General features: G+C 35.4%; 1 protein-coding gene across 1 annotated transcript in view; it reads left to right on the top strand.

Moving 5' to 3' along the window:
- IL1RAPL1 (interleukin 1 receptor accessory protein like 1) overlaps positions 1-14,275 on the top strand; it is a 671,544-nt gene that overhangs the window by 644,935 nt on the left and 12,334 nt on the right. Inside the window, exon 8 of the mRNA XM_087427281.1 lies at positions 7,707-7,850. Within this exon, the coding sequence (XP_087283407.1) occupies positions 7,707-7,850 (144 nt within the window). The remainder of the gene's footprint in view (positions 1-7,706; positions 7,851-14,275) is intronic.

The following is a 14,275-nucleotide window of genomic DNA, read 5'->3' as shown; positions in this document are numbered from 1 at the left end:
TTTGCCCTGGTGGAATTTAAATTTCAGTGGGAGGAGACAGACAATAAATAATAATAAACTTATTAATAAGAAAATTAAGTATTATATAGTGATAAATGCTATAGGTAAAGTAGAGAAAGAAAAGTGAATGCAAGGTGGAGCCACAGGTTTGTGACTTGGAATGAGTGGTCGGTGGACCGAATTTAGAAAGTCTTATATGAGCAAAGACTTAAAGAAGCAAAGAGAGAAGCATTCAGGAACCTGGGGGAGGAACATTCCAATCAGAGGGAACAGCCAGAGCAAAGGTCCTAAGGTAAAGCAATTGTTTATAATGTAAAACTATAAACAAAACTAAATGGTATGATGCAATATGGTAAGTCACCAAAAATGCTGCAGAAAACATGTTCTAAAGAGAGGAATCAGTTTTAGTTGGAAAAGCTTCATTGAGACTACAGATCTTAGCCTTGCCTTGCAAGATTGGTAGAGTTTTGATAAATGGAAAAGAGAAGTTCTAGGTTGGTACGGAATTGGGAAAACACATGTCAAATTCAATTCACATTAAAGGGATGATTCTGGCTGGAGGTTAATCAGCTGATTCAATTAAAGAAGGGAAGGACCTTGAATGCCAACACAAGGGGTTCAGACTTTTTCCCATGAGCAATGTAGATCAGCTAACAATTACTGAGGAAAATTCCAAGGTGACGATATGTTTTTGGAAGATTAAACTGAAGGCTTTGTACAGGTTACATTAGAATAGCTATAAATAATAAAATTTTAATCCAAAAGTAATCAACCCAAAATACACTTTAATTACAATAACACTTACAATAATGTGATCTTACCATTTAACCTGTCTTTTATTTTTTAACTTTTTATTTTGAAAAAAACCTGCAATAGTACCATAAATTTCCATATATCCTCTTCAACTAGATTCACCTGTTATTGACATTTTGCCACATTTACCTTATCTCTCTTTGCCTAGATAGGTAAATAAAAAGATAGGGCTGCACTATGTATACAAACACACAACACATTATTGCTAAGCCACGTGAGAGTAAATTGTAGACATTGTGACTAAATTCTTCAGTGTGAATCTCCTAAAAACAAGGATATTTTCTTACAAAACCAGAGAATATTTATCAAATTCAGGAAAATTGAAAGTCATAGAATACAATTATCTAATATATAGTCTATATTCACATTTCAAAGATTGTCCCAACAATATCCTTTATACCATCTTTCCCACCCAGGATTACACATTGCATTTAGTTGTCAAATCTTTTTAGTCTCTTTTAATCTGGCATGGTTCCTCAGCTTTTTTTTGTCTTTCATGGCACTGACATTTTTGAAGAGTAGAAGATTTCATTTTTTATAGAATGTGCCTCAGTTTCAGTTTGCTTGATATTTCCTCCTTTTTTAGATATTTACTCATTTCTAGCTGGAATACTACATAAATGATATTGTGCCTTCTTAATGTGTCTCATCAGGATGTACATTGATGTCACTTTGTCCCATTACTGGTGATGCTAATTTTGGTCACTTCCTTAAGATGGTGTCCATTTTTCCTTTAATCATAAATACAGTGGAGAGGTACTTTAAGACGTGTGAATATCTTGCCTCATCAAGCTTTCATCCAATAATTTTAGCCTTTCTTGATAATTCATGTCTGAATCAATTATTGTTAGGATGGCAGGAAAATGGTGATTTTTGACTCTATCCTTTCTTCTATATTTACCAATTGGCATTCTGCTCCAGGGAGAGCTTTCCTTTTTATTAATTTGTTTATAATTGATATGAACTCATGGATTCATGTTTTATTCAATTGCTGTCATTATTCATTTTAACCTGTATTTTAAGACATACCACTTATGAATACTCTCTACTTCATAGGAAAAAACAAATGTCTGGTTGGGAAGAGGAAAAGCACACTCTGATGGTAGGCTGTAGCAAACTGTATAGAGAATGATGCATTTTTTTCCTCTAGTCTTTTATTTTATTTTTCATTTTTGATAGTTTATTAACATGTAACAATTCGGTTCCAAGGGTTTGTGGGAGCTTAGTCAAACTAGGCCCAAATGATGGGTCCTAGCCAATGACCATATTTGCATTCTTGATTGGCAGTAAGTTAGTTAATTTGATACTTTGGCTGAAAACCTCTTTCCAAAATGGCAAAATAAACCACTTTGAAGGTAATCTTTTGCTCCAATGGTTGGTTGCACACATCAAGCTGCTCCATTATTATTATTGTTGTTGTTATTATTATTATTATTATTATTATTTTGGTACATTCTGCCTTGTTCCAAAAAGCACTTTTGCAAGAGCAAAACTACTATCTTTACATACTAGTTTATACCCTCCCAAAACATTTTCTTGCTATTATGTGAATAGCAATTCAGCTTCTTAATGTGTTACCAAAAAAAAATTATAACTGCTTCTAAATTGCATTGATGTATTGTAGAATTGAACTGAATATCTTTGTAGGCTGAGCATAATTATCCTCCTGCCAGGAACAAATAAGTTATACTGCTCCAGAGAAATAAATATGCATATGAATTTATGTGGATGGATAAAGCCTTATAAAGTTTAGCTCTTTATAACACAATAAGAGAAGAAGAAATGTACTTGGTGAGGCTAATGAATAAACTGGGATCATTATATTGTCTATCATGCATTTCCCCCACAAACTTGCATTTTACTGCATATAAATCAGGGCAGAGCATTTCAAAGGACTTTATATAATGAATGAGGCAATTTTAGGATCAACTCTATAAGAATAAGCCACCTAAAATCTTCAGTTATACTTTAAACAAGATTATATACATAAATAGAGAGAGAGACAAAATGAAAACTCCAAGTGAAAAGTTCAAAAACACATATAAACTTTGATTTAACTTTGTTTACTTCTTTACCTCTTCAAAGATAGCTAGCAGAAAAAGTTTGTAAACAATAACACCAGGTACAGGCCAATAAAAAAAAATAGGATCCCAAACTATACTAGGTAATTGCAGCAAGATTAGTGTAAACCAAAAGCATTTATTATTTTCAATGTAATCCAATATACTAAGAGATGACATGTGCTTTATTTTAATTAGCTATTTCTTTTAAAGTGTTGCTTGGTCCAACTGTCTTGATAAGAAAAAATTGTAGTCATTGCTCAAAATGCTTGTAGCAAATCTAGTTTTAAATTGAAGCAATTTATTCCAAAAGCAGTCTACTACTGCAGCAATAATCAATGTGTTTTTCCTTAGCCCATACTGAAGCTTTCCAAGGACAATTGTTAATTGTCTGTAACTAAATGACTGCTGGTGCCCTTAAATGTAACTCTTTGGCACTTGTTCATTTGTTGTGTTTAACCAAATGCCAGTTTCCGTTAGGTTTTGCCTAGTGATTTTGCTTTACAATTTTCCATACTCAGTATCAGTTCCTTAAAGGGGGCAGGGTCTACCATTTTAACAAAATAACACAAAGGCTAAACAGATTTTAAAACATCTGCACTTTCTCTTTCCATCCTCTGATGTTGAATTGTGCTGAAATGGAATCTTTTTATTTTTTAAATGCTGCCACTGTAGGCAACTTGAACTTGAGCTGAAAAGCAGATCCCATTTCAAAGGGAAAATGACATTTACTGAGGCAACACCATTCACACTGTAATGTAAGGATAAAATACAGCAGTGGGCCCAAATCAGTTCTTTGAACTGTAACAGAATTTAACCCCTAGTAATTTTGTCCTGACCCAATGTATCAGTAATAATGGGTAGCACTCATATTAATGAATGTGTCCGGCTTGGAGCAAAAGGATATGGAAACTAAATCTAATACATCGCTTTCTTTGGGAGAGTTTACATATGCTATATAAACCAACATGAATAACTTAAAGCAAATGGAGAAAATTTAACGTGCACACATAATATGAAGGCATGTAAATTATTCTTGCATAAAAATAATGTAGTAACTGAATAGTAGGCATTGGTGTGTGTACCGTGGGGAAAGACACATTTCTTTTCTGACTTCCAAGACGTTATAAGAACACCATGCTTCTGCATGTAACACTGCAAAAGTATCCGGAAGAAATCTAAGATACTCTCAGGGTCTCAGGATAAATTAGCTCCTTGTAAATGCTGTTTCTTTGGACCAGTTTTTGGTATCCCTATTATTAGTAAATGACTATCATATGGCTCAGAAGACTTATTCTGGCTTATTGCTCATGCTCTAGGTATATATAACTTTTCAAATGTTTGTACCTTAAATGAAGTATTCATGTGACACAAGATCATTTCTGTAATTGCTAAGATACATCAACCCTGCTCTCTTTTTCTCATTACATTTCAAACAATATTATTGATTGGCCTAGTAAATAGTGTATTCAAGGTAGTATATATAATTTTTTGAGTGGCTCATGACATCTAGCAATGGGAAAAATTCACATTTGGGCAATTACTTTCATATAATTTTTCTCTAATTTATACAGATTCAATTCTTAAAAGTTAAAAAAATTGTGTATAGAAACCAGTATTATAAATGCTATCTCAAGAAAATGAGAATTCTGCTTATGGATTTAATAGGATCATGTTTCAGGCACAGGTTTTGATTGTTTCAAAAGCTATTCAACTAGGTATGGGCATGTAAGGCATGCTAGATGTCCAGGCAAAATGCATAGATCTTAAGTGTTCAGCTCAGTGAGTTTTGACAAACGTACATACTTGTGTATCCACACCTAAAAAACATACAGAATATTTCTTTTACCCCAGAAAGTTCCCTCTTGTCCCCTTCCAATAAATTTTTCTGTCACTCGTCCCCAAAGCATCCACTTTGTGATTTCTATCACTATGATTTATTTTGGCCTGTTCTTGGACTTCATTTAAATAGAATTATACAGAAGGTATTACTTTGTGTCTGGCTTCCTTCACCTAACATAATTTTGTGAGATTCACACATGTGTAAGTAGTTTATTCTTCTTATTGCTAAATATATTCTATCATATGGACACACAACAGTTTATTCATTACCTCCTGTTAATGAACATTTGGGTTGTTTCCAGTTGTGCCTACTATGAATAAGACTACTCTAAATATTCTCGTACAAGTCTCCTTGTGGACATCTCCTTGTGTTTCCTTCAGGTAAATACTTAGGAGTATAATTGCTAGTCATAGAGTGGCTCCATATTTAACTTCATTAGAAACGACCCCAAATTTTCTAATATGGTAGTACCTTTGGGCACTTCCACTAGCAGTGTTTGAGAGTGTAAGTTAAGCATTCTTCATTATTTTTCCATTTCTTTTCTCACACAATAAATTTTTGAATGATAAATTCCAAGTGTTTAATGCATTAAATTAGAAAACAGAATGAATCTTAAAAGAAGCCATAGTCCAAAGATTATCCCTCCCATCATATCCAGTAAAATTTAAATCAGATTTTTCTGGTGTATAAATTAGCCCATGGACATAAGTTAAGAGTTTTATGCAGGCTTCTATGTGTGGTGGAGTTTAACTCATATCATGAGAGAACAAGACTCAGTGCACCCCACAGAGTTACCTACCCACTTATCCTTTCTGTTCGAATAGTAGTGGGAAACCATTATACTGAAGAGCGTTTTATATTTCATTCCTGGTACTTTTGTAGTACTATCTTGTATAGTCCCTCACAAGATTCATCAGATAAAGCTGTCTGATATTTATAAATACAAAATATAAAAATTTCCTGGAGGTTCTTTTCAGTATTTCACACTTCATATTAATTTATTTAGACTCTAAAAGATTTAATAACTCACTTTATTTTTCTTTCTTAAATTCATAAAGTCCAATCACTTTTAATAAGATTTTCTTCTATTTCCCATTTAATTTTAACAAGAGCAGAAAAATACACTTGATTAAACAGTAGTTATATGTGTTTTTTATTAAACTGTTGAATTAGAAATGGACTAGATAATGAGAAATATGGCTGCATTTCTTTCTGTAATTATCACAGGGAAAGGGACATTGCATGCAAACACACACACCCACACCCACACCCGCACCCACACACACAAAATATCCTTGTGGTAAAATGATGGCCACACTTTTCAGATTATTTATCACTGGTACTACATTGTACCTATGATGATTTCACCCTCTTTGCAAGATCTCAACTACTCTTGTAACCCAAGAGTAGTTGTCACTGCAAAACCATAGTTTATTTTATAGTTCTCAGTCTAAGCCTACATTGACTATGTTGCAAAATTAGATAACCCATTGATGGAGTCTAAATTATGGAATCAAAAATACCGTTATTTTAGAGCCATAATTTCAAGAATATTTATCTTTCATGGTAATTAAGGAAACTAGTACTTTTCAAGTTAGTGTCAACTGCAGGGAACAAGGGCTCCCCATCAATAACAATGTTTGGACTACGATGATCAAGGACAACATGCATACACAAGCACTTAGTTAAAGTGAGTTTCAAAATCTGTGCATTCTGACTTTATGTTTAAATTCCAGTAGCCACGGGCCGGCCCCGTGGCTTGGTGGTTAAGTGCGCGCGCTCCAATGCTGATGGCCCGGGTTCGGATCCCGGGCGCGCACCGAGGCACACTTCTCCGTCCATCCTGAGGCCGAGTCCCACATACAGCAACTAGAAGGATGTGCAGCTATGACATACAACTATCGACTGGGGCTTTGGGGGGAAAAAATAAATAAAACAATAAATAAATAAATAAATTCCAGTAGCCTTGATTTTGTTACAATGTCCATGAGCTCTAAAGGAGAAAAAAGAAGTGAATATTTCATCCGCAAAATTGTCTGATAATTTTTTGATGTAATATAGATATTCAATAGGAAAAAGAGAACTTGTATACAGTGAGTGTCAAGAAAATTCCTCTTTTGGATAGACTGTAGTAGCATGCCTAGTAAAGGGGGAAACAAAGGAAAAGAAAAATAGAGTATCTAAGTGAAAGGAAATTTAGAGTATCTAAGTGAAAGCAGTTTATGTAGCATCCCTAATACTCCTCTCAACACATATTCTGGTGTGACATCTGCTCAGGAGCCTATTTCTTAAGCCCAAGTAAGCACTTAGCCTCCAAGTCTGCAGTAGGCCACATTGGCGCCACTCTATTCAGAAAGATATAGGACAGGAGTCGTCGTTCCTGGCAGAAACCAGCGGACAGCATTCATCAGGTAGTCCACTCAACACTCTATGCTCTTCAGGCATACTTCCCTTCAGGAACTGTGCTGTTTGACCCCCCACCTCCCCTCAGCCCCAACCCCCAGATGACAGCTCAGGTGAGAAGGATCAACATTCACAATGGGTGACTGCAAAAGCCATGCTGGCTTAAAAGCTTCATATCCACAGGAACCAATATTTCTTTTATCAATCCCATAAGCATAGCTTGCAGGATTCCCACAAGGGATGTGTTTGTTTATATATGAGAGTTACTGTACTTAGGCAAGCCCCAAATTATAGTTTCCAATTAGATATTTATAATTCTCTCAGCCCAAATGCAATCTACCAACATAGGTTCATTTTTACCATAAGCAGTGTTGCTTAGCAACATAGTTACCACATACCACTTTATCTGGTTACCAAGGAAACAGAGCTAGAAAGTTATCAAAAGGTCAAATTCTCATGCAGAAAGGGAAGGGGTTGTGTTAATCCATTACCCACATCTGGTCTCATCCACAAAGCTGTGAAATCCAGTTGAATTTATGATTTTGGATGTGAATATGGTATAATTCGCTCGTGATTTTTTTTTCTAGAGCTAATGTACACAGTCGAACTTGCTGGAGGACTTGGTGCTATCCTTTTGCTGCTTGTTTGTTTGGTGACCATCTACAAGTGTTACAAGATAGAAATCATGCTCTTTTATAGGAATCATTTTGGGGCTGAGGAGCTGGATGGAGGTAAGATAAGTTCCCTCTTTTAATGTTCTTTTTGAATATTCTGATTTGTTTCCTGCCTTTGTTTTATTGAGGGGAAAGAAAAGTTACCTGCATAACCAATGGCAGCAGCTCTTATAATCTTTCAACGTTCAGTTTGTTAATCTATCTTTTATATGGAACTATATGTGTGATGCTTTGGAGGCAATGGGTATTTTTCTCTAAAAATTGTAAAGCGACACCTACCCTTTTAAGAATCGTATTCCAAGCAGCACTTGTGAATTACAAACACTGATTGCAATGCTATCAGAGTGTTCATTTCCTCTCACCTTGTAATCAGTACTGAAAGGCCAGCTTTACTTTTCCATGGGTAAGGAGTGTCTCTTTTAATTGTGTTCCCTAGCCCAGTAGTTTGAAGTGAATCTCAATTTGTTCCTTGTTTAGACTGATCAGTTATAATAAACTGTACCAAATATTTTGGAATTCATCCAGCAGTCTTTTCAATCCTGTTTATTTAGCTATATTTAGACAGGCTAATTTTTATTCCAAGTGTGGACCAACAGATAGGAAAGTACACAAGTACATTGTTTTCACAATAATACATCTAATATTTTTTACTCAGATTGGACAAGTAAATATTGTTTTCATAGAAATTGTAATTATTATTTGCCTCTGGTCAGTCATGAATATGTGTACAATTTAAGAGGAATTTTGGGTCCTTAAAATTGAGCTCCCTAAACCACCCATTAGAGGACTGAAGTTTTTTCCTTTTTGGTCATTTGAAAGTGATTCATGCATAAGATAAATTTGCAATATAGGAAGCATATGCAAACTGACAATGAATAGTGCAGATGGTAAAGATTTCCTGAGCATATTTATAAACTTTTATTTTCATTCACTGTCAGTTTGCATTAAATGGTAGAAAGGAAAATGAAGCAATTGCCCATGTTACCACATTTCCAGGGTCCTCTGGAATAAATCCACAAGTAGAACTGAAGGTTGTCAGACTTGTGAAGAGGAGAAGCTTATTGAGCAACCCTAACACTCCTCTCTGTTTGTTCTTTCTAACTTTCTTACCTGTTGATACAAATTATCAATTTTCTTGCTACTGCTTCAAAGAAATATGAGAAAATTGTCAATGTCAGAGCTATTGTTGAATAAGTGCCAAACAAAGTGCTAAGCATTCTTAAAATCATTCTTGCTAATAAGCCTCAAAAACTTCTGAGGTCAATATTATAATCTCAGTTTTACTGATAAGGCAATTGAGGCTCCCAGGGGTTAAATAACTTATGGAAGAAGATAACACAAGTATTACTGTTAAGTGGCCAAGATGGGATTTGAAAATAGGTCTCTTTTCAAAGTCTTTATTTTGTTGAACACTGGTTCCCTATTATTTTTTACCTTTTAAAAATTTAGTATGTTCAGCATACTCTAAAGATCTGCTGTCGTTTGCACAATGAGCACAGTGGAAGATATTTGAAAAAGTAGATTATGTCGTCTCGTTTTATCTATTAACCCTGTTTTGAATATGTTTTTTTTGTGTTTCGAATGATATGAATGATTTTACCCAATTTCCAGTGTAGTTTTTATTTGACGTGTTTTGAATAGTAGAACATGATTTAGATGCCTCTAAAGCTTAGTCACATCCCCTTAGATCCTTCCACGTGCTATTATGGTTGAAGAATTATCTACTCTTCCAGTGGTGGAAAATTTCTCTGACATCAAGTCCTTTTCTCTTCAAAAGAAGAGATAACTGTGAAGAAGAGACCCCAGGCTTTTCATATTCTTGACTTGGCTTTAAAAAAATATACCTCCCTGAAAGGGGAATACATAGAATACTCTTGAGTGTAAGGAAAGACAAAGAGTGTGAAGAAGAACAAGGAAAGAAAGTTTAGCTAATATTTTGAAGTAATGTCTTACTACGGTGATATGATAATAACAGATTCATTAACCATTTATTGAATATTTATTAAATAACAAGTGCTGTGTTGACTACTTTATTGATACTCAGAGAATCACACAACTAGAAAGACAGAATTTAAAGATTTTTATTTATTTATTTTTTTCCCCCCAAAGCCCCAGTAGATAGTTGTATGTCATAGTTGCACATCCTTATAGTTGCCGTATGTGGGACTCGGCCTCAGCATGGCCAGAGAAGCGGTGCCTCAGTGCGAGCCCGGGGTTCCGAACCCGGGCCGCCATCAGCAGAGCGCATGCACTTAACCACTAAGCCACGGGGCCAGCCCGAAAGACAGAATTTAAACCTAGGTCTAAATGACTCCAAATCCCAAGAATTTCAGCCATTGTATCAGACTGGGAGATGGAGTATTTGGCATCAGGGACATATTTATCCAGTTCCTTTCAAGTCATTACAATAGGCATTACCTGACTATATCGGTTCTATATCAGAAGGATTGTATTTTTCCAAGATAAAACATTGATGCTTTGCTCTCTTGGTTTGTTCACATCACTCCTTGTACCCCTTTGCATAACCTTACATTTTATCGTTTTCCCCGGACTCAGGCCTTAGCACCTCTCTTCTAATTCTGCAACACCCACCTTTTCGGATCATATTTACAACTCTGTCTTCAATTGCATTTATGCACAAATAATGCCTAAATCTAAATGTCCTTCTCCCAGTTGTCTTGTTTTAGTATCATTTTTTCTAGTAACCTATTGGTCATTTCCACCATTATAGGTCCCAAACCCAGCTTTTAAATCACCCACCTCCCACACTCATTTCTTATCATCCTCCATTTTACTTCTCAATTCTTTGTACTATCCTCTACCTCATTTGCTTCACTTTCTCCTCATCTGCCATTTCCAATTGCTCATTATGATCAGTTAATTGTACCTCTTGAAAATAGACTTTTTCCTCACTCTTAATTGCAACCGCCTGGTTCAAGCTCCCTACACCACCTTCTTCGCCTTCATTCTCAACTCCTCCATTTTATCCTCCACATTCAGCCAGGCTTCTCTTCCTATACAAATTTACTATAATTCTCTGAAAAAAAGCATACCTTTGTGTTACCTGGCAGAGCAATTCCAGCCCTCTTAGCTCAGAAAACACTTGCTGTCACAGGTTGACCCAAGGTACATTTACAGCTTTGCCACCCCCATGGAATCTGACTATGCAAAGTTCTAATTAGCATGAGATGCTGGCCTTCGGGCAAACTCAGCTGTTGAGAACTAACCTAAGACAATGCAGTCACGCATAATTCTCAGGTCTTTTTGGGTAAATGAGGTACTTATAATGGTTAGGGGTAGGAGAAGGTTAACTACTCCCCCACCTTGATTCCATAATATGGTGAAAGAAAATTTGGACAAATTCTGCTACATATACGTTTATTAACAAACATGGATGTAATCCATCCTATAAACTTGAAGAAGTTCCAACTTTCTGTCATATGAATGTGTGTGTGTGTTTGTGTGTGTGTGTGTATGTGTGTTTTCTCAGAAAACCTTACAACAAAGTTTCCCCTGAGGCAAATGTGACAATGTTTCAGTGGCAGGATTAGGCTAACCATCTAATGACATCTAAGAATATTATTCATCAGGACACAGGACCGTTTTGGAAGCAAGCTTGGAACAGTTTCCCTAAGGGTGCAGGCCACTGGCCCCAGTAGATACTTGTAGGAGTGGGATGTATCTCTAAATTATGTTAAGTAATCCATACGTCTTGAATAGCACTGATTTCACCATGGAGGGTCCATTTCCAAGATCCATTATACTTAGTAAAAAACCACTCATTTTAGCAGTGAAACTTGATTTCTAACATCCATTGTGCTCATTAATGAAGCTTCTACTTCTGATCAGAAATAAAGATAGTTGAAGTGCTTGTAGTGGCTCTCTCTGGAGTATTGTCTTATTCTAATTAAATGCCAGCTGATCATCCTAATAAAGGCAACCTACTGTCTCTAGAGCAGAACTTATACTAACACAGTATCCCACTGTCTTTGCTGGAATAGTTACAAAGAAACTAAGTTATCATAACAACATCAGACTCCTTTGCTCCTCCTTGCATCTGCCTGGGGTTTCCCTTCCACGTTTGTTCTAAAGCTTGTATATTCCTTCTTCCTTCCTGTCTCTCCTCCCTCCCTTCTCTCTTTCTGTCTCTGTCTTTCTCTCTCTCAACACAGTTCATATTTTCCCCCTAACTTACAAAGATTTCCCTTATAATCCTAAGGTCTAGTTATTTTCTTTCCTCTTTACGAAAATGGCACTTCAGACACATCATTATTATAGCCCCTTTCACTTTGAGTAATGAGCACTTACTAGTGAATGCTTACTACTTGTAGAGCATTGTGAATTCAAGATTCCTTATCTCATTTATTTATTTCTTTGAAAGGAAGGCTCAAAGTCATGAAGAAAAGAATTATTACTTCCAAAATTTTGCAAGGATGTCTAGGTTTTAGAACTGGCTCTTCAAATAAAAAATATGATAGACATTTAAAGAAAAACAAGGTTGTAAAGTTATAGGTAGTCTATTAATAGGAAAAAAACAGCAAATAGCAGCTCTCTTACATGATTATCATACTGGCAGATGTCAGTAAGGTACTGCATAAGTTTTCATTAGAGAGTAACTTATGGGAACAGGCTTAAGTCTTCATTTTTGGGAGAGGATCTAGGGCTAGACAGGGTGACTCTATGTTTGTTTTTCTCAGAGTGCAAACTGTCTTGTTTTTGTTTTTATCCCTCTGACTATGGGGTAAGAGGGGCAAGCTAACTCATAATGACAGCAGAGCAAGCTTATAAGAACACAATAATTGCTAATATGATTCCTATTTTAAAGATGAAGAAAGAGGTCTCTAGTTCTACTTTGGGAGTTATTACAGGTATTGGACAAAATGAGTTAAAGCAATCTTTTATAATCTCCACCCCCCCACCCTTGGAAAATGTGAACATTTGGTCCATTTCAGGCATATGAAACAAATTGGTATCTATGCAATCTTAGGTCATAGAGTTTATTTTTCTTTCTCCTTCAATTACAAGGTTATTGACTATTAAGAGTTTCAGGAATTATTGTCCTCGTGTCCATCAGTGAAACACAGTGCTTCCGTAAATCATTTAGAAACCTTATAGGATTTGTTTTTGTTTTTGTTTTTGTTTTGGAGGGTTTTTTTGGTGGTGATGATTAGATAATTTGCATGCACATGGACAATCTAGAACATATTTTTGAGTTCCAGAAGGAGAGATCTGTAGTTGTTTTTGTTGTACAACTTGTCTAGTCATAAGCTGTGAAGTGGTAGGAATCAAGCTGTCTTATCCCAAATCCTGTGCTCCCTATACCACTTTGCTAACTCTTACCCTCTTAAAACCTCTAACATCTATGCTGCCCACTGCCCTCTTAAGGATGTAAGGGGATGAAATTAATATCTATTGAATGCCTCCTCTGGGCCAGGCATTTTGCTGTATGGTGCAGACTCATTTTAATTCTAGACATCTTCTTTAGGAAGGTGCTATTTTATAGATCAGGAAACATAGTCTTAAACGAATAAAATAAAAATTAATGACAGTCAAGATTTGAGTTTAGCTGCTGGTTTTTACTTCACTATATCACTCCATGTATGTTTTAATTAGTGCCACATTTCAGTGTTTGAGGCTCTATTGATTTAAATAGACAAGAAAAGTATCAAATAACAAAACATGTAAAGTACAACAATGTTGTAAAAATTTCAAAGTGTAAAACTCAAGCAGCTTTATTTTAGAATATAATTGGCAGACATTGCCATGGCAGAATTGAAGTGAAAAATGAAATTTACTAAAACGGTAACAGTCAATAATCATAAAATCTGTATATTAAGATTATATACCTAATGTTTGTTTATTCAAGGGTATATCATCTATTTCTGCAGAGTTTTTATTGAAAAATTATATCTTGGAAATATGAGAAAATATATGAAGGCAAATCAGAGATACAAGAAAAAAATGTGGCTTAGTTTTTTGAAAGCTCTTATTAATACAAATTATATCAATGCTAATTTTTAATGACCACATGTTTCTGTGCTAATATGCCACATGCAAACAGGGAAAATCACATTTTAAGATGAAATACACAATTCATCGTTGAGTCCTCCTCCAGCCTCATTTTGGTAACCCATTTGCTGCATGATGGCCTCTGTCACTAGTCACTTTTCACGTGTGTGACTTGTAAATATTTGACAATAATAAAAAAAAAGTAAATGGCTAGCTGCCAATGACATCTGACAACTATTCAATAGGTGTTTAAAGATTAAAAACTCCCAAAGACCTGAGTGTCAATCTCAAGCCATTTATATTGACAGTAGATCTTTTTCCTAGCCCAGATACAATATAGCCACCACTTTCATCTCGAGAAGGGAGTCTTCAGTCTACATTTTCTTAAAAGTTGTGTTGTTCTAAAAAATACACGGATCCTTTCACTTCTCAGTATTTCTCAAGAGCACTGACTAGTATCCTCTCATATTGTC

Source organism: Ceratotherium simum, chromosome X, assembly GCF_057802395.1.
Source record: "Ceratotherium simum simum isolate JZ-2026a chromosome X, ASM5780239v1, whole genome shotgun sequence".
Taxonomy (NCBI): domain Eukaryota; kingdom Metazoa; phylum Chordata; class Mammalia; order Perissodactyla; family Rhinocerotidae; genus Ceratotherium; species Ceratotherium simum.
The sequence above is the reverse complement of the archived record's forward strand: the minus strand, read 5'-3'. Positions and strand labels throughout refer to the sequence as shown.